Genomic DNA, 26,769 nt, shown 5'->3' with positions numbered 1-26,769 from the left:
CTACTCTGTCTTGTCACCATCTCCACCTGTCACTGACTCCGCGACTAAATGTTCACAAGGTCGTTTTTGACTCTGGTACTGCGAACTCGACCACACCACAGCGGGCAAATCAGCGGTATGTATGCCTTGAGCGCCCAAACTCTTTGTTGAATGGGACCTCTACACCAGACAGACGATCTTTCCAGCCGTTGCACTAATACGGGTTCTATGCCACTCCATGATCTCTTCAAATTCCCTCAGCATGCCGCCAGACCTCGCTTCTGATGCTGCCCCTACAGAACAGGCACCCTGCACAAATACGAGAAAGCATTGGGGGCCATCGGCTTTCGTTCCCTGTAAGCAGTTCGAAATGTTGCCTCATAGCAACCAGTGAGCACTATCACATTTGATCCCAAGACTTATTTTGAAGCTGAATGACGTTCTAATTTCTATAATCTACCGACCCCCAGGGCACCGGTCTATAGCTAACACACACCCAGAGAACGACTATCCCCCCTTCATATTTCCATGATCATTACACTTTCTTTTACTCTCAAGCACTCACTTCGCATCCAACTCGTTCGCCTTCTTATTCGCCGCCGACGTATTCACCGCAGGCATCACCTCCCTCGCCATCGTCAAATTCTCCACCGCCGACGCCAGCAACGAGAAAACATCACCCTGCACAGCCGTAAACGCCTTCCCGGCTCCCATCGCCTTCACCTGCTCTGGCGTCCCCATCGCCGCCCCAGCATACGGCATATCATGCTTCCTGAGCGTCTTATTCATCGTCTGAATGACCTCCATGAACTCCGGCTCCTCGCCCCAGAAGCCCGGAAGGCCCATGGAAACTCTACAGTCCAGCGAACCGAGCCAGACGGCATCGATGTGCTCCCCGCACTCGGTGAGGATGGCGTCGAGGTTGTCGACGGCCTCCTTGGACTCAACTTGGATGATGATGGCGGCCTGGTTGTTGAGGTTCTCCCAGAGGGTGAGCTCGGAGTTGGTGCCTACGTCCGAGATGCCCGGGAGCCAGCGGCCAGGAGGCGCGGAGCGGGTGCCGTTGATCTTCTTTCCGAACTTGGCGGCGGAGACAATGTGCTTTGCGTCTTCCACGGTCTCGACCTGCGGGACCATGATGCTAGCTCCAGTGTCAAGTGCGTACCCAATGTTTGCGTGGTCGTGGCCACAGATTCTATCATCTTGTTAGCGCCATCCCTTGCTTCCTAGGGGGTGGAACCTTACCTGATCCACGCCATTGTCCTTCCCTCGCTAACCAACTGGATATCATGCGCCATTCTCGTCATCTCGCCAATGTCCATGGGCGAATGCTCCTGGTCGATCAGGATCACATCGTACCCGACCTGGGCGATCACCTTGATGATCGAGGGGGCGGAGAGCATGAGGAAGTAGACTTGGAGAGGAGGGATCTTGCCCTCGTGGGCGTCACGAAGGGCGTCGCGCGCGCGGTGAGGCTGGAGCAGGGACGGGGCACGGTAGGCGCGCATGTCTGTTGGGGCTGCTGCGGCGTGAGCGGTGCCATTGGCGCTGCCGTTGGCGGAGGTGCCGTTGGTGGCCATTTTTGGGGATTGAGGGGTGGGTGAGGGGTGAGGGTGAGGGGTTTATGACAGGTAGGTAATGAGGAACAAGCAAGGCTTTTGGTAAACGACGAGGTGAGATTGATCAACGAGGAATTGACTTAATTATGAGACAAAAAAAACCCTCACCAGCGGGACCACGCAGCTCTATATACTCCAACTGAGACACATCCATCTGCACCAATCCCCCCGGCGGAGATATCTCACCCTCCGAGCGACCTACCATACTCCCTTGCATCCAAGCTTACATCAGATCCACGCTGTGGTACGCGACAGGTAGCAGCAAGTTACGCAACGTGCCCATCCAGTCTCGGATCGTTCCCCCTCCAGGTGGAGAGTGGAGACACGCATGGCCTTATGCTTCTTATCACCGAAGGAAGGGATGCATCTTGGCGAATCGGGCAGCCGCCTGATATGTAAACACCGGCGAGTAGCGCCGTGAGCCCCCTGGTTGCTCCAAAAAAAGATCCTAGAGAACCCCCCCGCAGTCTGACGGTTTTGGGCCCTGATGCGGGTTGGCGTGGGACTTGATTGCGGCCGCCTTCACCGCGTCTCACCGTTGCATGTTGGGGGGGGGTTTTTGTGGAGACGGCAACGGTAGACGACCCGGTGAGGGGATGGTGGGCGTTGGATCTGGATTATATCACGTGGAATAGGGTCCTAATCGAATCCCGTTGTCTCCAAATCTGTTGATCTCCAACTTCTTGTCGATCATTTAGGCTACGGCGGACATAGGGCAGGATTCTATACGGGAACTCCGTGAACTATACGAGCAACACGAAACGCTCCACGAGTCAAGGCGTATCTCGTTTGACAAATACTAATAGTAGAGCTGAGTGAGACGGCATCAGCAGTGAGACGGAAGGAAGCTCACAACAAATAATAAGTGGTTTATTGTGAAGGTGTACGTGGTGGGGCTAATGAATGACCTGCCGCTAAAGGACGTAAAAAAGCTCTGACCACGACCATAACCCAACCTACTCGATAATAACGATGCTCGCCGGATTCAACGGCGTAAGAAAGGAAGAGACTGGTAGAGACAGCCAAGAACAGTAGAGAGACAACCGCAGATCAGTAAAGACAGTGAACCCCTCTTAAACCCCTCCTAAACCCCGATCCCAATCTCCAATCCCCGAAATAGATCAGTAATCCCCCCCACCCTAAACCACCAAGGTCAATTTAACCTGCTTCGCATTCTCCCCCTTCGCTCACCTTCCACACAGCCCTGACAAGCCTTACGGCCCTATCAGCCGCCAACGCTTACAGAGCTGACAGATCAAAAACCTAAGCTAACCCCCCCCCAACCCCATCAACTGCCGACCTCTTACTCCCAAACAAGCCCAAACGGCGCTTGACCGCCTTCCATGCCTCAACACCTGCCACATACACCGCCAGCGCACCCACCACGACGCCCCACTCCCACGTAATCCCCATGTGCTTAAACACCGCCGTATTAACCGTCGGGATATAAACAACGGGGAACGTGATTAGGAATCCCGCAGCCACAGCCCAGAACAAGAAGCGGTTATACCAGAGCGCCTCTCCGATACCCCCGAGGGGACCGCGGAACTTGGCAGGGTCGAGAGCGAAGAGAGAGCGCGAGAAGTGCTTTACCTCCCATGCGGTGACGAGGATGAGGAAGGAGAGGACGGCGAAGACGGTTGCGCGGGCGCGGAAGACGACGTCGCAGGACGAGTTGTAGCCGTCATTGCAGCCATCGCCTAGGTCGCCGCCGCCAGCGCCGAAGGCGACGATGGCGAAGGCGGCGAGGCAGAGGGAGCCCATTAGCGTGCCGTAGATCATTTTGTCGACGATGAGTTCGCGGGTGAAGACGCCGATGCGCAGGCTGTGCGGGGGGCGGAGCATGATGTCTGAGGTCTTCTCTTCCATGCCCAGGCCGAGGGCGAGGAAGGAGGAGGTGATCATGTTTACCCAAAGGATTTCAAGGGGAGACAGCGGGAAGACGGATGCGCCCGAGGCGTCGCGGAAGGCGAGAGCGATGAGGAGGAGGAGGACCTGCGCGATGTTGCAGATGAGGAGGTGCATGAGGAATTTCTGGATGTTGGCAAAGAGGCGCCGGCCTTCTTCGACGGCTTTGACGATGGACGCGAAGTCGTCGTTTGTCAGGATCATGTCGGCCGCGTCTTTGGCGACGTCGGAGCCGTTGAGGCCCATGGCGATACCGACGTCGGCGCGTTTGAGGGCCGGGGCGTCGTTAACGCCGTCGCCGGTCATGACGCAGAAGCCTTCCCGGCGGTGGAGGGCGTCGACCATGCGGACTTTGGTGGCGGGGCTACATCTGGCGAGGACGAGGGGGAGGGAGGGGAGGGCGTCGATTTCGTCTTCTGAGAGCTTGTCGAATTGGCCGCCTTGCATGACAATGGTGTTGGCGTTGGATGTGGTGAAGCTGAGATCGGTGATGAGGCCGATTTCTTTGGCGATCGCGGTAGCGGTGTCGATGTGGTCACCAGTTAACATATGAATGCTAATCCCAGCTTTCGTACAGGCCGTAATAGCACCAGCCGTCTCAACACGAGGCGGATCGTAGAGGCCTACAAGGCCTAGGAATTCCAGGTTACTCTCCGTCCATTCTCTGCTCTCGATATCCTTCTTCGAAGTCGAAGGAACGGATTTGGTGGCAATACACAAGACTCGAAGACCCTCACGGGCCAGTTCTTGCATGCGCTTCTCGATCTCGGCTTTCTCAGCAGGCGAGGATGTGAGCATGGGGAGGACACTCTCGCCGGCGCCCTTGAGAAAGACGTCGATGGTATCAGTGCCGTTTTGGTAGGCTACTGACATGCGCTTGATGGCGGAGTTGAATGGATGTTCGGCCAAGAATGTCATTTCCTCAGTATCCAGGATGTCGGGTTTGCCGAGGCCGAAACGTGTAGCAAGGACTTGGAGGGCGATGTCCGTAGGCTCACCCACTGCAGTCCATGATGGAGTTGCTTTCTCGCTGTTTTCATCGATGTTGTGGTAGACTGTAGAGAGGTTGCAGAGGGCAACTGCGTGAAGCAGTTTCTCAAGTGTTGCGTTCAGCTCCATAGACTTATCCATTGCCACTTCATCAATCATTGCATGCCCGCTGGTAGGGTCGAACGTATCCGTAGTATCATAAATTCCAAGCGTTCCAATCTCTGGTACCCACACCTTCCTAGCAATCATCTTGCCCTGAGTGAGCGTACCAGTCTTGTCGGAGCAGATATGCGTGATGCCGCCAATAGCCTCAAGAGCCTGCATTCTCCTTACAATCACATGGCCCTTCGCCATGGCCTTAATGCCGATGGCAAGGGTAATAGTCAAGACAGCGATGAGAGATTCAGGGATAACAGCTACAGCGACACAGATTCCATAGATGACGACCTCATCCGAGAGATGCCACTTGTTGACAGAGAAAACGATGATGGCGAGGAGGAGAGCCAAGCCGAATAACATGATGGCGAACTTGCTGAGTGTAACCTGTAGAGGCGTGCCGACGAGACCGAGGATGTTCTTGGCACCATCCCGGAGGGAAATGAAGAATCGCTTGAAAGGATTCGTTTCCTTGGTTGATTTACGATCTTGGAGCATCTCAGCGATGCGGCCAACTTCGGTCTTCATGCCGGTAGCGATGACAATGCCACTTCCGCGACCCTTAGTCACGGTAGTGGCCGAATAGGCGCAGTTCGTGCGGTCCCCGAGGGGAAGGTCTAACATGCTCAAGGTAATCTTGGGCATTTTGATGACTGGTAATGACTCTCCGGTGAGAAGAGCCTCATTGATTTCCAAATTGACGCCGTCAAAAATCCGAAGATCCGCCGGGACAACATCGCCCACAGAGATCTGGACGATGTCTCCCACGACGAGAGCCTCAGCTTTGACGGCGTCAACCTTTCCCTTGTTACGAACGACCTTGCACGTTGGGGCCGCGAGGCCCTGGAGGGACTTCATAGTCTTCTCCGCCTGATAATCCTGGACGAACCTAAAGGCACGTGGTCAGTATCCCAATACGGTAATGCGGGGTCTAAGCACGTCTCCGTTGCTCACTTACCCAAGAATGATATTCAAGAGGATGACAGCTGTGATGACGGCACCTTCAATGAAATCTAGTGTGCCATACGACAGTGCCATAGCCAGGAGGAGGACCTTTTGCCATCATGTCAGTATCCCATTGTCGGGTACAACAACATCATGCACAGGTCAAGAGCAGAGCCCCGAGTGAGGGGGTTGTCTGATTAGGCATGGAGAACGGCAGGGTGTGCATTGTATTGCGAAAAAGACGTAGCGTCAGGGTTTCTCTTCTTACGATGGTTAAACTATTGGAGACCTGTCTTAAGAGGATTTTCCACGCCGATATTCCCCCAGCGCTCGCAAGCTTGTTAGGGCCATCCCGTTCAAGTCGAGCCGCTGCCTCCTTGCCCTCGAGTCCATGTCTTTGGGCATGATTAGTAAGCTCTGAAGAGGACTGTTGCTGTGAACTCACTGAAGGTCAACTTGTAACTTGCTTGCGATGGCATCGACATCGATGGCGTGAGCGGATTCTGCGCCGCCGTCCCAGTATCTTTCTGTGTGAGTAGTGGTCTCCCAGTCGGGGAGGTCGTCTTCGTTAAGGGTGTTGCTTAGGCTAGATCCGGAAGAACAGTTCTTGCCAATATGGGTTATAGCAACCTTTTCCTTTGCGCTATCTACCCGATCAGGGCGCAAGGTAGGTGGTGGTGAGGGAAGGTTGTGCCATTCCTCAAGTGCGGATTCCGGATCAGTAATAACCATTCAATAAGAGGTGGACAGGTGAAGTAGGAAAGGGGGCGTTGAACTACTAGATGGTTCAACGACGAAATGGAAAATGTAATGAAGGAGGAATGTACTTCAAAAAGGAAGTAGAGTACTGAAAGGGAAAGGAGATGGAAGATGGGGATGCGGGGGCTTGATAAAGGCGGCGTCAGTCGGCCTCCCGTCATTCACCAAGCTATTATTGGCAGAGGTGACGACAGTCTCAACAGCGGCGCACGCACTGCAGAGTATCATCGTGACCAGATGATATGCAGCAGGGTAAAATAAGTAAGTATACCAAACACACAAACATGTTAGTAACACACTCTCGCCTCCCTCTCCGCACAAAGAAGTGGGAAAGTTCCAAGAGTTGGCGAGACGCGATGACAATGCCAAGTGCCGTCCAAGATCCGATTGTGGTTAAAAATGAGGCGGAGTCTGGGTATTTGCCTGGATTCGCGATGCCTATCTAGATGGGAATGACAGATGATCCGGGGCGGTGGTGCAACTCAGTACAGCAGATAATCGCAGCGGATTCATCGGAGGTGAGACGAGATCCGTCTCTTGGTTCTGTTTCCCTCCCACCATCTCGACCACTGTGGATATTGTCACGGAGGTCCGGAGTGGAGGAGTTGAGGTCTGGGAATATTTTAGCAGGATTGGCGCAGAGTCTCATTCGTCTCCTTGGTGTCGTGGCGTCAAGCTACTGTACGGTACTGAGCTGCACTGGTACCATACACTTCTGTAAGCGCAAGAGCCTGCATTTGAAGCGGGGAACATTCTGAGAACGTTGTGCCCAGTGAGCCTCTGATTTGACTGACACGTATGGTAGTGTATCTTGGTAAGTGACAGGTACAAGCGAGTGCATGTGGGGGGTGGGTGAGTGGGATGTCACGCTACAAAGAGTGAGGCTGTGCGACAAGTATTAGCAGTGGTATATCTTTGGCTTTTGTAGGTGTAGGAAGAGTCAAAGAGGCAATACACGTAACAGTACTGTACCAAGTGTATCCCAGGCCTCCACGCCTCCACGCATTATCCCCCACGTCACTTTTGTTTGTCTTGTTTGCTCTTTTTGCCCCAGTGGGAACCTTCTGGTCACGTGTGGATATTGGACTGTAAGACTTGAAGCTTGGCTTGTTGAATAGATGCCAAGGGGGTCTCATCAACAGCATACAGTCGGTGAAGTATGTATGTAGGTAGAGTCATGAACACAGTCACCGACAAACAGACCAACCAGCCAGTTTGCAATGATAGAAACCTCCGTGCTGTCAATCAATTGACAAATACTCCCTCCGCCCAAGCAGGGAGCGGAAACCAACGGGTTATCCCCAACTCGACACTCGACAGATATCCACAGCTGCTTCGGCGAGTAAGGTTACCTCTCTGCCTGCTTCTGTGCTCTTCTCCCATAGGATATGGGATAGTGGGAATTGTGAATCCAGGATGATCATTGCACAAGCTGACGGAGAAAGGAAGTCAGCGGGGTAATCAGCGAGTATCTTGCCCAGGCTCATCTGAACAGGTACCAGGGCAACCCTGCGGGGTGTTTGAGGACGCGGAGGACTCGTACGTATGTGAGTAAGCAAGCTTCCAGGGGGTTCACGACGGTTGAGCTCTTTCTTTGTTCTCGGGGTAGGGCAGTAACCGGACAATATTCACAATGAAGCAATACAATTAAACATACAGACTCGTATACAGATGAAAACAGCACAAAAACAGTATATAATTACGTAGGAAAGTTGAATTCAGAAACATACCTGACCCGTCCCCCGATATCAGATTGATCTCCCCTCACACAAGCGAGCTCCCACAACATCCCCCAAAATCACGTGCATGACGCAATCATCCACCGCCAAGTCCGTCCCGCCCCGCCTCCCCAACCTCATCCTCCCATTGGTCAACCACCGTCACCCTACCACTAACCGCACGCAGAGCCCGTCCACCCAACAAGCTCCTCCTCACACACAAGCTCTTCCCTCTTCCCCTCCCTTCCAGCACCCCTCCTTTGTCCTCCATCCCACCCAACCAGCACCCCCAAACCCACAGCAGCTCAAACACACCACCACACCCCTCCTCGCTTACCCGCCCTACCCCTCCATACACGCATACAATGTTGTTCACCCGCCTCGCTCCCCGAGTCTCCTCTTTCTCTGCTCGATCCATCAACAGAACAAACTCATACACAAGAACTTTCTCGCAAACAGCAGCAATAATGGGCGTCACCAAGACTACCACCCAAGAGGGCACCGGCGCGCAGCCCCAGGCGAACCAGACTGTTACTATTGAGTACACTGGCTTCCTCAAGAAGGCTGATGGCAGCAAGGGAACTGTGTATGTCCTCTCCTGTCCCTCTACAAGCTGCATCTAGCCATCAATCAATCCCCTCCGAGAAGATAAAGACCACAAAAGCTAACTTCGCTGTGACAACCAGCTTCGACTCCTCAGTCGGCAAGTCCGATTTCCGCACCAAGATCGGCGTCGGCCAGGTCATCCGCGGCTGGGACGAGGGCGTCATCAACATGAAGGTTGGTGAGAAGGCTACTCTGGATATCTCCGCCGATTACGCCTATGGCAACCGGTAAGACTTCCCTTCTTCTCTCCCTTCAACCCCCATCCTCCCCAACCCTGAGAGAAAGAGAACGAGAAAGAGATAGAGATAAGCGCACGTACTGACATCACACCCACAGTGGCTTCCCCGGCGCCATCCCCCCCAACTCCGACCTCATCTTCGACGTCTGGTTGAAGGCTATCAACTAAGCTAGCTAGCGGAGCAGGATGGATTGTTAATACTGTCTCTACTACTATCCATAGGGGGGTTAGATTCGCTTGTGCGCGGTGCGGTGCGGATGTTCCGGGTGAGAGCACGGCTAGACTGAGTGCTGCCTGTCTTGCCTGTTGAGCAAATAAAGATGGAGTGAACCCGTTTTTTGATGTGTATGTGTATGTGATATGATGTGGTCGATGGCTATGATATACATGCGCGTGTATGCCTTGAAGCATGGCACGTGGAAGATGACTCTTGTGTGACTCCCTCGTCGCTGTTGCTGCATGAACCCCTGGGAATGAAGCTTCCTTGTGCCACCCTTCTCCTATCCCCGATACCCCCCAGCCATGATCCCACCACTGCAACTTCCAAGGCCAAACGCGCCGCCAAACAGTCCAAAGCACCCCCCCCCCCCATCCGAAGCTCAAACCCTCTCACCCACATGCAAATCCATCTCTTCAACCCCTCCCCCCCACCCTTCCAATCCCAATGCAACGATCCGAGTAAGTAAAGACGTGTTGCATCCCATCATCCCCGGCCATGTCCGGATGTAGTGGGAAATCCATCCAGAACAAAACGATGATATATTTATCATGTTATGCGTTACACATTACGTTGGTAGTCGGATCCCAACAGTTGATAAAAAGGATCAGATACGAGAGAGAGCGTTACTCGGATTGTGTCGTGGCTGGGCTGCTGTGGACCGTGCAATTATGTCAGTGTCGTTCGGTTTGGGGGGGGGGGTTATATGTTGCGGTGGAGATGGGGGATGATAGATGGAGCATCGAGGACAGTATCGACGACAGCAGCTTCAATGACAGCAGCAGCAAAACGACAGCAGCTTCAACGACAACAGCTTCAACCCAGCGACAACAGCTTCAACGACAGCAGCTTCAACGATGACAGCTTCAACGATACCAGCTTCAACGATACCAGCTTCAACGATACCAGCTTCAACGACACCACCACCCAACGACAACAGCCTTCAACCATAGCAAGTAGCTCCTGACGAGCCTGGTGCATTTCATCCTCATCGAAGAGTTCTTGATTCTGTGTTATATCCGTAATAGAGCGATGATAGCGGCGTCTTGGAGTCGCATCAGATTTTCTTGGTGGTGTCTCTCTTTTGCGTTGGTTTGGGAGATTATAAAACCCACCAGTTACCAGCAACCATCCCATCATCCCCCCCTTCCCTTACCTTTTCCCCCCCCCTTACTTACCCCTTACCCCCTTTCCTTTCCCCCTTTCCTCACACATTAAAATACCGAAATAGTCAGGTCAAACGACTTGTTTGAGTAGCGAAATATACTAGTATCATCATTATCTATCATAAACCTTATCATATCGGATCGTAAGAATCATAAACCCATCCTACCCCCGTGAGGGGCATAGGAGTATCCCTTCCCCGCAACGCCCAAAAAGCAGCGTTCCCACCCACCTACCGTTCGTATAATATCTAACTCGTACCCCCCCATTCCTCCCGTAATATGTGCAAATCCTCCCCTTTTTATATACTGCATCCTAACAAGCCTCCACCGCCCTCCCAAACCTCAACTTGCTTTCCTCCCTCCTCCCCACTCTCCCCCCTGCCGTTCCAGGCCTCTCATCCCTACTCCCCCTCCTAAAAACACTCCTCATCATCTCTCTCGGCGTCACAACCTCAAGATCCAACTTCACAGGACTCATCGGGACTTTAATACTCCTCCTATACCTCGCGGCCGGTCTCCGGCTCGCGGCGCGCGCCTTATCATCCACCAACGCCAACACCCCCGTCGCAACAACCACATCCGCCACATCCCCCCCCCTAAGTATTTTCGGGTCCGAGATCCAAAAACTACATTTCGGGATCCAGCCCCCCTCCTTTTCTTCTTCGCGGATCTGGGAGGGTGTGAGCACGTCAGGCACAATATGCGCCACGGCCCCTGCGTTGTTCCCCGAGGAGTTGGACGTGGGGACGAGGTGATAAGATTCCCCCTCTCGCTTCCAGCTGTAGGGTGTACCCCAGTACTCGAAATCCCACCGTTTCCCCTTTCCAGCCGACCCGCGACGGGTGAGGTCTACGTGTGCGTAGTTTGAGAATTCGAGGTGTGTGGTGTTTGTCTTCCCCTTTTTTCCATTTTTGCCGGGGAGAGATGAAGGGATTGGCATCTCCTCTTCGTCGTTCTCGGAGTCAGAAGAGGAGGAGGAGAAATCGTCGTCGTCATCTGAGTTGGTGGCGTAGCCGGAGTCGTGGCGTGTGGGGATCGTGAGGAGAGGGGTGGGGTATTGAGGCGGGAAGGAGGATTTGTTATAGTTGGAAGAAGCGCCCCAGGAGTCAGCACGCTTGACACCACCCCTCGTCACGGTCGCGAGGGCGGTAGACATAGACCTCTGCAGCTTAGGATGTTTAGTAGGTTTCTTCTGCTGCTTCACCTTCTCCCCTCCCTGGCGCAAAACACTATGACACACCTCCCTCCCCGACTCCCGACAATACCTGCGCAGACTAAACGCCCGCGTGGGGACATCATGCATGCGCAGATGAAAGAGCTGCATCGGCGTCTTCAGGCCCCCCTCGGGTGTAGTGGAGATAACGAGGTTCATAGCCATATCCTCCGCCGAGGTATCGTGCGCGATCGTCAAGCGGCGGTGGGAGGGGAAGAAAGATGCGAAATCATGCGGTGTCGTTGGGACAGGCGTCGTGGACGCGGGTTGGGCGGGGATGTCGTCGTCGTTGGTGGTGTAATCCGGAGAGGTGTAATCCTCATCCTCATCATCTTCCCCATACTCCTCCGGCTCAGCATAGAAATCCGCCCCAGAAGACCGACGACTCGATGAACACGAACTCCTCGCGCTGTCGCGGCGGCTGTCGTGGAAGATGCGCGTGCTGGTGTGGCGGAGGCGCTGCTGCCGCGTCAGGGGCGCGAAGCTGGGCTGGTGCTGGTGGTCGTCGCATACCGAGGTCGCGGCGGTGCTGGTGGTGGAGGTGTAGGATTCATCGCTGCGGCGCGAGGTGCGGCTGAGGGCGCTGGAGACGGTGTCGGTTCTGGTTTTGTGGGTGTACATTGTTTGGGTGCTATTGCATTGGGTGTGGGCGGTTGGTATTAGGTTAGTTGGTTTGGAGGGTCGGGGTTGAGGTCGTTGATATATGTTATGGTGGTAAAGCGGTGAGTGGGGGTTGTTGCGCGCGCTTATTGTGGTGTGTTTGTGTGTGTGGTGTTATAATATTCCAAAATCAGGTGTTTGGTATCGATCTGTGTGTGAATGGTGATCTAGTTGCAACCCGTCCTGCCTGTTTTGAGCGCCATTGGAAGTTATATGTGATGTTCGTGGTTGATATAGAAGCATGCGACGTGCTTTGCTCGCGATGGCTGATTGCAGTCGTAGTGCGGTGTGGTGTGGTGTGGCTAGACGCAGCAGTGTGTGTCGATTATTATATGTGGGATATATAATTCCTTTTAATTCATTCTTCTTCTTTTGCTTCTGATAATTCCTGTTCTCCTTGGATCTCCTCAAGAGGGGGGCGGGGGATGGTGGCGAGCGGCGACAATATGTACAAGCAGCAACACCAGCGTAGTCCGTGATGAAGACTGTAGCTGGGCCGCCTGGGTACTCCTCGATGCCTTTCGTTCGTTCCCCCCCTTCCCTTTCCCTTTTCCCTTCCGTCGCCCCGTTCTCCACCCTGACCCATATCCTGGCACATGTGTGAGTGGGTGCGTCGTCGTGTATCCCAAGCATGGGGGTGTGGGTGTGGGTGTGGATGCAGACATGGGGGGCGGTTGGATATAATTGGGGATAAAATCGTGATGAATTGTGACCTTAGGGGCGTTTTGGCTGCAGGACTCGGGGCGATTTTGGTGATGGTGGTATGGTGATTGGGCAGGTGGTACAGGGGGGTGGGAGGATGCTTGTAGGACTCCCCGATTTGAGGGAGGAAGGGTGAAAAGGTACAAGGGAAACGGGAATCTAGGTACACAGAGATGGGCACAGAGATGCGCAAGAGAGAGAGTGTCAACAGGTAATAAAACAGTACAGTACAGACAGAGAGACACCGTGTCAAACACCCATCGCAAACATCACGAAACAGAGTCAAATATGACCATAATACAGAGTCTGACCATAATACAGAGTCATCATCGCGGTCATTCTAGTCATTCACTCCCCTTAATCGACTCAGCGATATCATAATCATCCCTTCTAATTTCTAATAATAACACACCCCCAACTCTGCCTCACTTGCTGTCATGTCAATCAATCTATGCTGCCTGCCTATCTTACTCACCTGCCTCACCTGCCTCACCTATCATCAAAAACCCAACAAGAAACTAATTAACGCCGCAGAGCGACAGCAGTCAATCAGTCAGTCAGCCTTTCTCCAGCCCCCCGACAGCCTCAGAAAGTAGAAAATGATTTATTCTGCCAACGTTCATTTGTCGCCGTCGTCGTCGTTTCTTTTTACGGCGCGATGTCCGGGAGGGAACAAGTAAGAGCGTACAGACTAAGTGTACAGAGTACGAGCATCCATCTTACCCGTATGCTGTGCACACGCACGACGATGAGACGCAGTGCAGTGCAGCGCAGCCAGCCAGACAGACCAGACAGACAGAACACCAGACAGACACCGCCGCCGCCGACGGACTAATGTTCAGTCAGACACCGACCGACCAACAGACACGCCAGACCGCCAGACACAGCCCAACCTCGCTATATTAACCAGCCCATCCATCGTCGTCTATAACCCACAAAACAGGTAATATTAGTAGCTACAGCGCGGAGGACGGACAGACGGACGCACGCACGCACGCACGCACGACACACTCATCATCATCGCGCAGGAATGGTAACAGACACAGACCGTATAAGTTACAGTATAGGCAGTATAGGGCTCAGACACCGACGTTTCCGGTAACGTTGCCGGAATGCATCTACCGATCGCATACGGAAAAAGTCCTCGTAGCCCATGCCCCCTCGCCACCACCGCCCCGCCCCGCCCTATAATACAAAAAAATGTCTCGTCGCAGCGTCGTCGATGCGTCGCTTTCATCTCACCCCGTCCATGCGTCGTTGCGTACGTCGTCGTGTGCCCTATTGTCTCGCCCTCCCCGTCTCGTCATTAGCTGCCTCGGTTCGGTTCCGTCTCAGAAAGTGGAAGGGAAGGGGCGATGGGATGGGATGATCAGCTTCCGAATCGCTGACTTGGTGCGTGCTTTCCTTGGATCACAGAGTTTTTTGCGTGCTGCGCCTCGATTGTGGTGATGCGGTTATAGCTGGCTGGGGGTGTACGGGAGGGAGAGGGTACGGGAGTACGTACTCCTGTCTGTACCCATGCATGTAAAATATGGGCACCATGCATCTTTCCATCGTTCCAACCGCCTACCACCATCCATCACCACCCTCATCCCTCCCTCCTCCTCCCAAACCACTCCAGATCCTCCGATCGAATCACCAGACGCCTCACACTTCTGCACTGCGATTGGTCCTTTCCCACTCCCATCATCACCCAAGCAAGTCGAGTCCTCTGTCCACCAGCCACACACTTCCAATCTTCCCGCCCCGCCACTCACCTTTTCCAGAACACCCCCCCCCCTTCTTCCCCTCCAAAGGAAGGAGCCTTCCCACCATTCTTCCCTCAGCACATGGAGGGTGGGGTGGGAGAGTCTAATTTGACCGCCACGTCCCCCCCCATGCTCACTTTCTTCCTATCAAGCCAGTGGTAGTAGCGGTCGTAGTTGCGCGCGACAGGTTTATGTGAGGCGTGAGACCAGCCTTTCCCTAAAGGCATGTCGACCAACCGTACTCTCGGGGCGTGCACTCACACCTTCGACTCCCAGCGCTTCGACGACCGATGTGTATCCCGTGCGCGTGCGCCTTACATGTCCCTTACCCCAAGTACGCCGTGTATGTGCGTGTGGGCGTGTGTTATTGTATAGCCAGCCGATTCTCGGATTCTGGGCGAACGCAACGAGTAGGATTATCCGGGTCGTGGGAGAGGTGACCAAAGGGGAACTCATCCGGGATCAAAGGGAGCTGAAGGAGCGGTGGCCGCTGGTCGCAGAATATCCAACCGCCCGCCCCTCCCTTCCTTCATCCGTCAAGATCAGTTCCAGCTCCAGCTCCAACACCTAGATAGGACCGGGCCCTCGCGCTCCCAACACCGCGATCGACGCATCGTTTGTCCATCATCCGTAGATTGTACTCTCCAAAACAAGCTGTATCCCCTTTGCCACCCCACCCCCTCCTCAGACGATCAGGCCTGTGTCATGACCCCATCGAAGCTGCATCGAGCTTGCTTCGAGCGAGGTAGGTTGAGCAAGTATGTAACCCGTCCACTGACCTACTGGCGGGATGCCTTACTCAAGCGTAGCTGCACTAGTGTGGTGTCGTGGAGTGCAGGTTTGTATTCCGATTCGTGTGTGGTGGATGGCCAGCGCATCTGGCGGCTGTGTCTGTGGTGGACTTGGTTTGGCTTGGTGTATGCAGAGAGAGAGCTCTAGGGCTTTCATCATTTTTTGGGCGGGCACGGCAGGAGGGAGGGTTGGCGGGTGTCACTTGACAATTCTGGATGGGAAGGTAAGGGAGGAGGTTGTCTTTTTTCCATCTTGGAATCCCTATGAACTTGTGTGGTTGTACCACACAGCAAAGTACAGTACAGCACAGCACAAAACAAACACCTGCCCAACAACATCTCTATCCCCCAACTCCTATCCCACAAACCTCACCTCCTTTCACCGCTCCCTCCCTCACTCACCCGCCAGCCGCCCCAAGCTTCCCAGCCTTACTCACCGTATCTATTTCAAGCCCATACCATACATAGCGTGGGCCTTGCACGAAGCTCCCAAGCTCCCAGGCTCCCGGCGGGGCTTCCCGGTGCTGAGCTGGTCCAGTGGCCCGGTTCGGTGCCGTACCCCGCCAGCGGGCCGTTCGGGCGGTAGGCGAGCTGGCGAGGCTAGGCGAGGCTAGCCTTGCGTATAGTGAGTGAGTGAGTGAGTGGTAGCCTTCCGGTTGCCTCGTCGTGTGCTGTTTATATCGTGTCAATACTAAACAAAACCCAATCGCGATGTCGGGCTATTAGTTGTTAGAAGGGTGTTAGCTTAACCTATAGTGTTGCTTGGGCTACGGAGATGAAAAGTCAATCAGTGACATTGCAATTGCAACCATGGTACTACAAACAGGCCACCAGCGGGGATTTTTTTGGTTTAGAGAGAGGCGCACGCTATGGGTGGTGTGTGCCTTGACTAGAGGGTTAGTGCCTGGTTGAAAGGCTAGAGGGGGATATGGTATGTTACACCCGAAGTCGGCGGAGAGAGGGAAGGAAGGAGCGAACGAGTGTCTGTTCCTTCCCTATTTTATTTATGTTGTGTTTGTGAAGGAAGGAGCGAATGGGAAGGTCGTTCCTTCCGTTTTATAAGGCTCCTAACACCAAAGTTGGGAGGGGAGAGAAGGAGCCAACGAGTGCCTGCTCTTTCCCTCTGATATATTTTATTAGCCTTTGAAAAAGGAAAGAGCGAATGGGCGGTCATTCCTTCCTTTTATAAGACTGGTAAATATATATTTATAGTATCATACACTTTCTTAGCCTCTTGTAGTCTTAATCAAACCTCGTCTGGTCGAGATCATATCATTGTTGAGTAAATAAATGGTTATACGCGCGCACACGGATGTGGATTCACATTTTTAGTGTTGCGGTGTAACTTAGACTCGGAACTGCACATCATGTTCGTAGAGATAAGTAAAATCTTTGACAATAACATGCCACCGTGGAGTGGTGGGTTTGGCATGGAGTGGGTGTGCGCGTTCTCGAATGATATTATAGTCGGTTGTTTGATATCGTCCCAGAACGCGCGTATGCATATGCTGGACCCTAGTGGTGCCAAACATGAGGTGAACAGGTGAGAAGGAGAAGGGAGGGCACATCTTGAGATATCATCTACGAGGTCATTAGAGCTGCGCGGAGTTGGGGAGGATATTGTGCAAACGATGATATATAGGATATCTTCTCATCGTCCTAGATTGGGACGTCCATCTGCTACACTTCACTTTGCTTTGCAAACCTACCAACAACAAGTGATAGTTCCAGCCCATCTTCCTAGAAAATTTACGTATCCAGGGACCAGACCAAAAGCCTAGTTCCCACAAACGAAGTTTAATCAGACAACCTCAATGCGTAATTAGGGCTACAAAACATGGCACGATGAAAATCTAGTATATCTATCCTCATCCCACCCTCCTCCTCTCCCCCTTTCTCTCTTCTCCTCACCACCTTCAACCCGCAAAAGACTAGCACGGCCCAAAGACCAACCAACCAAGATGGCATACTACAACCAGCCCAACAGCACGGACTACGACGATCTACCCGATCTACTACCCTACGAACCCCCTAGCAACAGTCCCTACGGCGAGCCTGTCGATATGGCATACCCGCGGTCTATGTTCATGGGGGATATGTTCCCCTCACCTCCTCGGCACAGAGACACACCATCCTCGAGCTACTCCTCCGCTACTCTCTCTTCGTCCCCCTACAATGAGTCCACTCAGGAGCCCTCGCAGCAACCCACCCAGGAGTCCACCCACACCCCCACAGGACCCTCCACGTCCAGCCCAGGCCACTACTCCCCCTGCTCCTCCCGCAGAACCTACTCATCCCCCTCCTCCCCCAGCATGCCAGACCTGGAAGACGTTCCTCGCGCCCAATATCAGCCTTTCTCTGAGGGTGAGGACACTGAGGCGGAGAATACGGAGTATGCACCTTCGCAGAGTGAGAGAGTGGAGCCGGGGTTGGAGTATGATACTTCCTGCGTTTGCTCGGATGATGAGGAAGATGAGGAGGAGGATGGTGAGGAGGATGAGGAGGATGAGGATGATGATGAGGAGGATGAGGATGAGGATGAGGAGTCTGAAGACGAGGAGACTGAAGATGAGATGTCCACAAGAGGGCGGCCAACGAAGAGAGCGAGTACCAAGGGTCGGCACGCGAGGGATGATTCCACCTTAACCGTGCTAGCGAGGTCATTAAAGGAAAGTCTCGTTGCGCTGCGTGTGCAAGAACTAAAGAAAGCCGCCCAAGACAACGAGAAGAACCGCCCACCACCCCTCTGGAAAACCATCTCAAAGCAATTCCTCATCCTCCTCCTCCTCTCTGTCGCTGCATTCACAACAGTCTGGGTGGTCAACGAAGTGCACTACCGCGGCGGCCTGCCCTATGTAAAGTTGTTCAGAGGGTAAGTATTATTCTCCCCGCCAGATTGCAGAGATGTGTCTGAAGCTAATGATCCACCCGAGGATAGTAAGGAGACTGGGAATTTAGCGGTCTTGGTGAAGTGGGGCGACTCGACGTTGGGTCTCGGATCTTGTGTCCACAAGGGCAATTGTAGTTGCTACACGGTTGAGAGAAACCTGGGAAAATATTGCTCGTGATCGCCCAGTGGAGGGTGGAGGCGGGGTTATGCATGTGGGGGTTTGCGTGGTTGGAGGCGGGTCCGGGGGGTGTGGGCATGTTGGATTGGAGATTTGGGAGGTTAGGCGTTTAATGCGTGCTGTCAATTGTTCTGGTGCTAGTAAAAAGGGGTAATTAATGGTCTTGTTGCTTGGGGGTTCTGTTGAATGCTTTGCGAATAGTGGCGATGACAAGCTCACTCGAATCGAAAGGACATGTAGCGAACCAGGCCTTAAAACCCGTTAGATAACGCCTTGCATAAATATTTAATAGTCCTGGTATCAATTTTATCTATAAATTATGTCTTTCACATTGTTTCGTAACCAAACCATTACTCACAAACCCCCCCCAACCAAACGGCACATTTTCAGTTCCGTTTCCCCAACCTCGGCATCCGGATAGGAAGCACGAGAAGGAGGGTGATCAATCCCACTCCCGCAGCCGCGACAAACGTAGCGCGCAGACTAGCAGAATACGCTGCTACGACCTGGTCCCTGTAGTATAGGTCCAGGTCGACGATTGCTTCTATGCTTCCTCTCACCTTTCGGATAACCTGTGCAAACGAGTTAGCAATGGATACAAATAGCTTCCCTAGGGAAGAAGGGGCGTAATGTAGCAACTAACCTCTTCTTTATCCGGCCCACTAACAAACGCGTCCAAGTATTTAACCAGCGCATTCTGCAACACCAAACTACTTGACGCAACTCCAATCACCGTCCCTATACTCCTCCACAGCATAAGCGTGCTCGTCACCACCGCCTGCTCCGACTGTTCACTAACGGCCAAGATAGCCATGAAGGTGCCTGGGAACTGGAAGCCCTGTCCCATACTACCCAGAGCCAGGAATATCAATATTATTAATATAGGCATATCCTTCGTAATCGTCGTCAACGTGACCGGTCCAAGAAACACGAGCGCCGCTCCAAGAACAAGAGGCCATTTCAGGCGCCTCGACCAGGTAATCAGGAATCCCGTGCTAACTCCGCAAATTGTGCCAGCCAACGCAGAGACAAGAAGGCGGAGACCGGAAGAAGTTGCAGTCTCGAGGCGGACCGCTTGGAAGAAAATGGGCATGTTGAAGAGGATGGCGTTGATGGTGGCTGCGCTGATGAAGTTGGAGAAGATGAGGTTGCTGCGGGGGGCGCGGGTGAAGAGGTAGAGAGGCATGATGGGGCGGGGGGCACGAGATTCAATGTAAATGAGGAGGGGGGTGCTGATGACGAAGATGGAGAGGGCGGTGAGGACGAGGGGGTGTGTCCAGGGGTAGATGTTGCCTCCGAGACTCTGGTAGGGATTAGAGGGGTTCGGAAACATAGGTGGGGGGGGGCTTACTAAAGATAGGATTAGGAATGTGGTGCCTGCTGTAAGAACGAGGGATCCTTTATAATCGAATGTCTTCATTGCGGTTAGGAAACTCTCATTCTCCATGTTGTGACTCAGGCCTAAATTGGGTGGCACGAAGACACAAGAAGTAACAAGGATAAGTACCAGCGCGGGAACTGGAACATGTCAGTAGAGTCCCAAATTGCCCTGATAACTCGTAAATGAGACATACCTTGTATTCCAAATTCCCACCGCCAACCAAGGTGATCAGCCATGGCACCGCCAGTGGCCACCCCCATAGCCGATCCAAGTCCATATACAATATTAATATAGGACTGGTAGATCCCGCGGATCTCAATTGGCACTAGATCCGATGTAATGATGCTTCCTATAGTCATTGAGGCACCAGCTCCAAGACCACAGAGGGCCCTAGCCAAAATAAAGCTAGTCATGCTCTGCGCCAGCGCGCACCACAGTGTTCCGGCTGTGAACAGGATCATCCCAAAGATCAACGGCGGTTTCCTCCCCATGGTATCCGACAACCGCCCAGCCAGAGGTTGGAAAGCCGTTGAGGTCAATAAGAAGGCTGTCGACAGCCAGGAGGCGCTATTCGCTGAGTGGAAATGCGACGTTATAACCGGATGACTGGACGCCATTATCGTACTGTCGAAGCAAACGATAAACATATTGCCCATCAAGCCCAGAAATATAAGCCAGAACTGGCGGACGCTAATCCCCCCGCGAAAGGGGCTCTTCTGTTCCTGGTCGTTCCCATCTCCTTCGGCACCTGTGGCAGCAGAGCCCCGACTACTACTCCGTATCCCGTTCACTGTTTTATTGCCGCCTTGTCTTCGTCTCGAGGTATCCCGCAGCATCGGCGACTCCAGAGACCCGGGCTCGATCCCGGTCTGGCTCGAATACGAGATCGTGCGTCCCAGCCGGCTTTCATACTCGCTCTGTGTCTCGTCATCGGGTCCTAGCTCGACGTCGGCTGCCAGCTCATGGTCCCGGAACGTCTCATCCGGAGACTGGGTGCTGTGGTAATACGGCACATCGGTAGCTGCTCGTAACAGAGGAGTGTCTTCCGAGACCGCTCTTCGGCGATGGGCGTCGGTGCTTATCGCTGATATCGACGACTGCCCAGGGTTCTCGTCGTCACTGCCTGGCATCGTGACGAACTCTGCTTCTTGTCTCAGCGAGGTTGAGGGAGAGGAGAGGGGAAGTCAGGGAAAGTCACCTTTGTCCTACACTCCATGGGAAGGCGTATTATAAAGAAAAGGCCTCAAGTGTGCTCAAGTTAGTCACAGGTGCATATGGGGACAACCCCCACATATTCTAGAAATTGCATACGCTAGGATCAAGCTATCGCGGGTCTGGCTGCACATCCCGCCGCTTACCCGCAAGTTGCATTGGTAGTCATACGTATAATTCCGTGCTCGTCTGCGTACGAGATTTGTATGTGTGTATGTATGGAACTGGACTGTATGCTGTATATGTAGTAATTTATAAGAATTATATGCGCAAAATGGCTCATAGGCCTTGCCTCACAGTGGTAGTAAGATGTTGTGAATGGTTGTCAATGTTAGCAGGGGTCCACAGCTATTTTCTGGAAGGCGCCCTTTCCTGTACTCTCCGTATGACTCGCCAAGCCTCTATCTACCCCGCCCTGGAAGCGGGCTAACAAGTCTCCGTCCTTCCCCATTGACTGACCCATCGACCCCAACCGTGGCGATAAGACCCTTATCGATCAACCCCATCAACCCCAATTCATATACGCCTCCCCCGACAACGGCCTCCCCTCTCCGAACTATTACCTGATCAATACGCTGAGTGTAACGCTCCCCCATTTAAGTACTACCAACCCCCAAAAGTTATTTATTCTCTATAAAGCACTGCATCTAACGAACCTAGACAATGACACCACGACCCCTCCGCATCGCGATCCTCGAGTGTGATACCCCGCCACCTGGCGTCCAAAAAACCCACGGCACCTATGGCGGCCTCTTCACCTCTCTCCTTCGCGACGCAGCATCCTCTCTCAGTCCTCCCCTCCCCGAATCCGACCTCATCATCTCAGCCTACGATGTCGTGAAGGAGATATACCCGCCGTCCCTCGACGACCTTGACGGCATCCTGATGACCGGTTCAAAGCACAACTCCTTCGAGAGCGACCCCTGGATCCTCAAACTCGTCGAGTACACGAAGAAGGTCCTGGCTCAGGATAGGGTCCGGATAGTAGGCGTCTGTTTTGGCCACCAGATCGTGGGGCGTGCGCTTGGTGCTCCGGTGGGCCGTAGTGAGAAGGGCTGGGAGCTGAGCGTTACGGATTTGACACTTACGCCGGCGGGGAAGGAGATATTTGGACAGGAGAAACTGGTATATGATTTCTCCAACCCACTGTTTGAGTTGTGAAGCAGAACTGACTTATGTTTCCTACAGGCTATTCACCAGCTACACCGCGATGTAGTCGCCGCCTATCCCGAGGGCGTCGAGCCCCTGGCACATACCGACCAGTGCCTCAACCATTCGATGTACATACCACGCCGTGTAATTACTATTCAAGGGCACCCAGAGTACACAGGCGGGATCCTTAGGGAGATTCTGGTAGCCCGCAACGCGAGCGGCACAATCGACGACGTGTCATTCAAAGATGCGATGGCGAGATTAGAAAATAAGCAAGACGGTGTATTGGTGGCGAGGGCGTTCTTGAGATTCTTGCTAGAATGAGTAGGGGTTGGAGAAGAGAGTATAGGATAGATGTTAGTGGAGCATAGCGTTGCAGTTGATACCTACATATATTTAAATATACATACGTTCTCAGATCACTCCGTTATATTCCAAAGAATTATAATAATAATGACCTCTGTGTGAGGACCGACCTGAGCGAGAACCTTCTATACGCTATCTACAGTCTATTCGCTGCCTACGATCTTCTCATCGCTCTTCCATCTCAACAGCGTGAAGGAATGCTTCTTGAACGTGTACTTCCCCTTTCCATCCCACGTACCCTCCGCTATCCGCACCTCCTCCTCCTCTGTGTTAACCACATTCACATTCTCGCCCGTCACAGTATGTGTCTCCACTCCGCCCTCCACCGCCCCTCCTATCTTCAAATCCACCTCAACATCCTTATTCTCATCCATATTCACCACCGCCACGCTGACCCAGCCGTCCTTACCAACAGTAGCACTAACATCCAGCGTATTGATCCCCTCCTCCTGAACCCCCTTCAACCACGCTGGCTCAGTGTCCCCGGTGTAAACTCCCCCCCTAACATGCGTATGCACCGTCCACCCCCTCATATACCTGCTAAACAACTCCAAAATACAGAAAGTCGTCTGCTTCACAATCCCCTTCTCCGTCGTCATAAGTGGCGATATCACATTAACCGACTGCGCAATATTCGCCATCCCCATGTACTTAGCCTGCCTCACAAACACATTAAGCCACACCCCCACCGCCAACGCATCAGAGAGCGTGTACTTCTCCTCCGCCCCCAGGTTCCCAGGCGCCCGCGTCGGCGACCACACGTTCCACTCATCAAAGCAGATAGTAGTGCGCGGCTTAGTAGGCGCGATGTTATTCTCGATGCGCGCGACGTCGATGAAAGCAGCTGTGGCTTCAATGGCGCGCTCAGCGATGAGAGGCGCGCTGACGTTCTTCATGTGGTCGGAGCTCGCGGTGTAGATGTGGATGCTGTGCATGTCTACGTAGGGGATGCAGGAGCGGAGGACTTCGAAGTCCCAGCTTGAGTAGCCGGTTTCGCCGCAGAGGACGAGGACGAGGGATGGATCGAGGAGTCGGAGAGCTTTGGCGAAGACGATGGCTTTTTTGGAATAGTCTTCTGCGTTTAGCTGGCCGACTTGCCAGGGACCGTACATCTAGAGATTATTAGCTAGGTCACTTAAGGTAGCAGGATGTGAGAACTCACCTCATTACCCAGAGCCCAGTACTTAACGCCCCATGGCTCTTCTCTGCCATTCTTCCGTCTCAGGTTCGCATAATACGTATTGCCTTTCCCATTACAATACTCCACCCACGCCAACGCCTCATCCAGCGTTCCCGTGCCAAAATTCAGCGCAAAGTACGGCTCAACAGTCCACTTCCCCACCCCACCCTCACAGTTCCCCAGCACCGTAAGCCAGTGCAGAAACTCATCCGTGCCGAACTCGTTGGTCTCGACGCCCTCCCACGCGAGCTCAGGGCGCGTGGGACGCGATTCGCGAGGCCCAATGCCATCTTGCCAGTGGTAGGTTGCGACGAAGTTGCCGCCGGGGTAGCGGAGGACGGGGATGTCAAGGGTTTGCAGGGACTTGAGGACGTCGGTGCGGTAGCCGTGGGTGTCGGCGGAGGCGTGGCCGGGTTGGTAGATGCCACCGTAGATGCAGCGGCCCATGTGCCTAGGGATGTCAGTTGGGGTTGCTCTCGGTGCTTGATTTGGGGTCGAGATTCATGTTGGGATGAGGTGGTTCGCGCGGGGTAATAGATGGCACATGGTGATGCCAAATATTATTACAGCCCGTTATACAAAATTCACAAAGAAGCTCACTTACTCTAAAAATCCTCCATATATGTTCTTATCAATCTTCGCAACCCTTCTTGAAGGGTCGACGTCGATGACTGGAGTCTCTCCATCTGGGATTCTGGTGAAAGTAGCCATTCTCGCCCTGTTGATTGAATGTTCGCGGACAATGAGGTAAAGTAGTATTTATCGAAGCTGTAAAGCTATAGAGGTGGAAAATAAATCCAAATCAATCCGACTAACATAGTTCCGGTCTCACATACTCCGAACCCCACACAGTGATGCACGCCCAGAGCCTTTGCTCATCCCCCACGTATCACATTCCTGTCTGATAAACACCCCTCCGGAGTTAGAATTTCTGGCCTAAGTGCCACACGCGCCCATGGTAAGTGATTTCATGGCGCCTCCAGCCGCATCGTTCCGTGTCGGACCAGCTTTGGGTGTATCATGTAGGCTTGGTCTCGCTTGCAGCTTATCAGAGAGTGCAATCAATCAAAGCTAGTGGGTTGGTTTTGCACCACGATATTGACAATATTGCGTCCCGCGTTGGTCTCGATGGGTGGCGTTGGCACGGCCTTCCCCGCACGACAGCCTGCCAAGGGTGTTCGGATTAATGGTTAACGGAAATACCTCGGGAGCTGGCTGTACCATGCAGATCCCAAGAGAAGTGGTTCATGGCAGATTTGCCTAAATTCAGATATACTTACTAAATATATCTATATGTATGTCTGGGCTCAGGTAGATTTATGTAGCTATTATTGTGGCTTTTACGTGCTTTTAGGAAAGCTTAATAGTGGGGAAGCTTTCGGAGTATTTAAAATAAATTGAGCGGTGATAAAATATAATCACACGTAAAATTACAAGATTATATAAGTTGTATACTGATAAGATAATCAAAACCCTAACCCATATTTTTCAGCCGGGATAGAAAACGCATTGTAACAAACTATGCTTCTAAATCATGCTCTCGCCCTGCACCAAAAAATAAGGGGAGGTCGTATAATCATAGCAGCACAGCCCCGCACCGAGGCACTCGAACCAATACCCATCCCACGCTCCAGCTCCCCACTACACCCACAACACTAAGTACAGTCGCCTTAACCACCGGCAACGCATGCCATTCATCAGTCCAAACTTGTGCCGCCACACAGACAATCGGGTGCACTAAGAACGCCGCATATGAGTACCTTCCAATGCTGCCCCATGACCTATTCAGCCACTTTGAAGTTTTAAAGAGTCTGAGGATAGTGGTGCCGAGAAGATATCCCGTCGTTTCATTCCATACAGCGTAAGTGAGAGCTGGAAGCGAGGTCCCTCCTAGTATGGCATTGGCGCTGTAGGGCCGGAGCTTGTTGAGACCGAGTCCAACTAAAGCTGTGGATGAGACAATGGTGCTAGCCAGGAGGACGTTGCGGGCGGTCTTTGTAACGGGTGGAGTAGGAGGCGACTCGAGGGAGGCGCCTAGAACATAAGATGCCACATATTGTGGTAGGTAGACTGGTTTCAAATTGAGAAGTACGATCTTTGCCCCAGTCGGGTTGACCAAGCGGGTTAAACAGGCGGCCCCGATATCAAGTATAAAACTTGGGAGAGTAGTGGACTGAGCCAGGAATGCAGGAATAGACGGACATAGAGCGGCTACAGAGTCGAAAATAAGTAGCAAGGCTGAAAACCACATTGTTCCCTTAACGCCATCTAGCGCTTTCCAGTAGTCTGTCAGAATATCCCACCCAAGAACTTCCTTGTTGTATAGCTTCAATATGGCAATCTGCGCAGGGGCCGCAAGCAGCGTATAAACTACTAGTGGCACACCCAATTTTAAGAACTTCGTCTTTAGAAACGACTTGGCGCCCTTCCTTTTCAGTGCCTTCTTGGAGAAGTATCCAGAGAGGAAGAAGAACGATCCCATAAAGTAACTCTGGTTAAGGGCGTTAAATGCCGAGAGAGTAGGAGATGATCCGGGCGGGTAGAGCTTGGAGCTGTAGAACCAGATTCCAAGACCGCCATATGGCGCGGCAACGTGGTGGCATATTACGAGGGCGGTTAAGTAAGTACGGAAGTTATCGAGATAGTAGAGCCTCTCAGTTGGGTTTTGCGACACCAGTTTTGATTGCGTCGGAGCCATCTTGAGACGGCGAATAAAATATCAGAGCAAGAAAGCCCGCAAGATGATGAGTCTTCTGTTGATAATGGAGAGACTGCGAGACCGAGTGACTGTATTTAGACGCGCGTTCCTTCCCTGGTTATCTGTATCATATCGTGGTGAGTACCATGTGCAAAATCACATGATCTGAAGAGAGAGCTGAGTAGTGCGAAATGAAGGCTTGGAAGTAATGAGTGTCCATGAGATGCATATGAGTGTTTCATCAAGATGTTTGACAGCTGTGACATGCCTCGGACGGAGCCTGGATCTCCGCCTTTG

At 52.9% G+C, this 26,769-nt stretch overlaps 10 protein-coding genes across 10 annotated transcripts; 4 read left to right on the top strand and 6 right to left on the bottom strand.

The window, feature by feature from the left end:
- Positions 1-88: 88 nt before the first annotated feature.
- Positions 89-2,462, bottom strand: VE01_01561 (uncharacterized protein). Its single transcript, XM_018271080.2, has 2 exons — positions 1,225-2,462; positions 89-1,174 (listed from the first exon to the last, which is right to left on the bottom strand). Exons 1-2 carry the CDS (start codon positions 1,557-1,559, stop codon positions 541-543), a joined length of 969 nt encoding a protein of 322 aa, XP_018134056.1. The 5' UTR covers positions 1,560-2,462; the 3' UTR covers positions 89-540.
- On the bottom strand, positions 2,463-7,877 carry VE01_01560 (uncharacterized protein). The gene is made up of 5 exons (XM_018271079.2): positions 7,329-7,877; positions 6,043-7,240; positions 5,866-5,992; positions 5,611-5,705; positions 2,463-5,541 (listed from the first exon to the last, which is right to left on the bottom strand). Exons 2-5 carry the CDS (start codon positions 6,327-6,329, stop codon positions 2,862-2,864), a joined length of 3,189 nt encoding a protein of 1,062 aa, XP_018134057.1. The 5' UTR covers positions 6,330-7,240; positions 7,329-7,877; the 3' UTR covers positions 2,463-2,861.
- A 547-nt stretch (positions 7,878-8,424) lies between these two features.
- FPR1 (FK506 binding protein proline rotamase rapamycin-binding protein) lies at positions 8,425-9,268 on the top strand. The gene is made up of 3 exons (XM_018271078.2): positions 8,425-8,660; positions 8,761-8,907; positions 9,017-9,268. Exons 1-3 carry the CDS (start codon positions 8,440-8,442, stop codon positions 9,084-9,086), a joined length of 438 nt encoding a protein of 145 aa, XP_018134239.2. The 5' UTR covers positions 8,425-8,439; the 3' UTR covers positions 9,087-9,268.
- A 317-nt stretch (positions 9,269-9,585) lies between these two features.
- VE01_10736 (uncharacterized protein) lies at positions 9,586-10,058 on the top strand. Its single transcript, XM_059464188.1, has one exon. The coding sequence runs from the start codon at positions 9,634-9,636 to the stop codon at positions 9,994-9,996; it is 363 nt and encodes a 120-aa protein (XP_059320171.1). The 5' UTR covers positions 9,586-9,633; the 3' UTR covers positions 9,997-10,058.
- A 307-nt stretch (positions 10,059-10,365) lies between these two features.
- On the bottom strand, positions 10,366-12,135 carry VE01_01558 (uncharacterized protein; the record flags this gene model as incomplete). Its single annotated transcript, XM_018271077.2, has 1 exon — positions 10,366-12,135. The coding sequence occupies one exon, from the start codon at positions 12,133-12,135 to the stop codon at positions 10,615-10,617; it is 1,521 nt and encodes a 506-aa protein (XP_018134238.1). The 3' UTR covers positions 10,366-10,614.
- A 5,241-nt stretch (positions 12,136-17,376) lies between these two features.
- Positions 17,377-18,291, top strand: VE01_01557 (uncharacterized protein; the record flags this gene model as incomplete). Its single annotated transcript, XM_018271076.1, has 1 exon — positions 17,377-18,291. One exon carries the CDS (start codon positions 17,377-17,379, stop codon positions 18,289-18,291), a length of 915 nt encoding a protein of 304 aa, XP_018134247.1.
- Positions 18,292-18,773: 482 nt separating this feature from the next.
- Positions 18,774-21,057, bottom strand: VE01_01556 (uncharacterized protein). The gene is made up of 4 exons (XM_018271075.2): positions 20,058-21,057; positions 19,835-20,001; positions 19,127-19,786; positions 18,774-19,055 (listed from the first exon to the last, which is right to left on the bottom strand). Exons 1-4 carry the CDS (start codon positions 20,992-20,994, stop codon positions 18,870-18,872), a joined length of 1,950 nt encoding a protein of 649 aa, XP_018134246.1. The 5' UTR covers positions 20,995-21,057; the 3' UTR covers positions 18,774-18,869.
- A 485-nt stretch (positions 21,058-21,542) lies between these two features.
- VE01_01555 (uncharacterized protein) lies at positions 21,543-22,649 on the top strand. The gene is made up of 3 exons (XM_018271074.2): positions 21,543-21,676; positions 21,737-22,201; positions 22,265-22,649. Exons 2-3 carry the CDS (start codon positions 21,740-21,742, stop codon positions 22,550-22,552), a joined length of 750 nt encoding a protein of 249 aa, XP_018134245.1. The 5' UTR covers positions 21,543-21,676; positions 21,737-21,739; the 3' UTR covers positions 22,553-22,649.
- Positions 22,650-22,672: 23 nt separating this feature from the next.
- VE01_01554 (uncharacterized protein) lies at positions 22,673-25,172 on the bottom strand. Its single transcript, XM_018271073.2, has 4 exons — positions 25,055-25,172; positions 24,379-24,939; positions 23,757-24,225; positions 22,673-23,706 (listed from the first exon to the last, which is right to left on the bottom strand). Exons 2-4 carry the CDS (start codon positions 24,483-24,485, stop codon positions 22,738-22,740), a joined length of 1,545 nt encoding a protein of 514 aa, XP_018134244.1. The 5' UTR covers positions 24,486-24,939; positions 25,055-25,172; the 3' UTR covers positions 22,673-22,737.
- VE01_01553 (uncharacterized protein) lies at positions 25,155-26,725 on the bottom strand. Its single transcript, XM_018271072.2, has one exon. It carries the CDS (start codon positions 26,470-26,472, stop codon positions 25,351-25,353), a length of 1,122 nt encoding a protein of 373 aa, XP_018134243.1. The 5' UTR covers positions 26,473-26,725; the 3' UTR covers positions 25,155-25,350.
- Between the last annotated feature and the right edge of the window lie 44 nt (positions 26,726-26,769).

This window comes from Pseudogymnoascus verrucosus, assembly GCF_001662655.1.
Source record: "Pseudogymnoascus verrucosus strain UAMH 10579 unplaced genomic scaffold scaffold_4, whole genome shotgun sequence".
In the NCBI taxonomy this organism is placed as follows: domain Eukaryota; kingdom Fungi; phylum Ascomycota; class Leotiomycetes; order Thelebolales; family Thelebolaceae; genus Pseudogymnoascus; species Pseudogymnoascus verrucosus.
The sequence above is the reverse complement of the archived record's forward strand: the minus strand, read 5'-3'. Positions and strand labels throughout refer to the sequence as shown.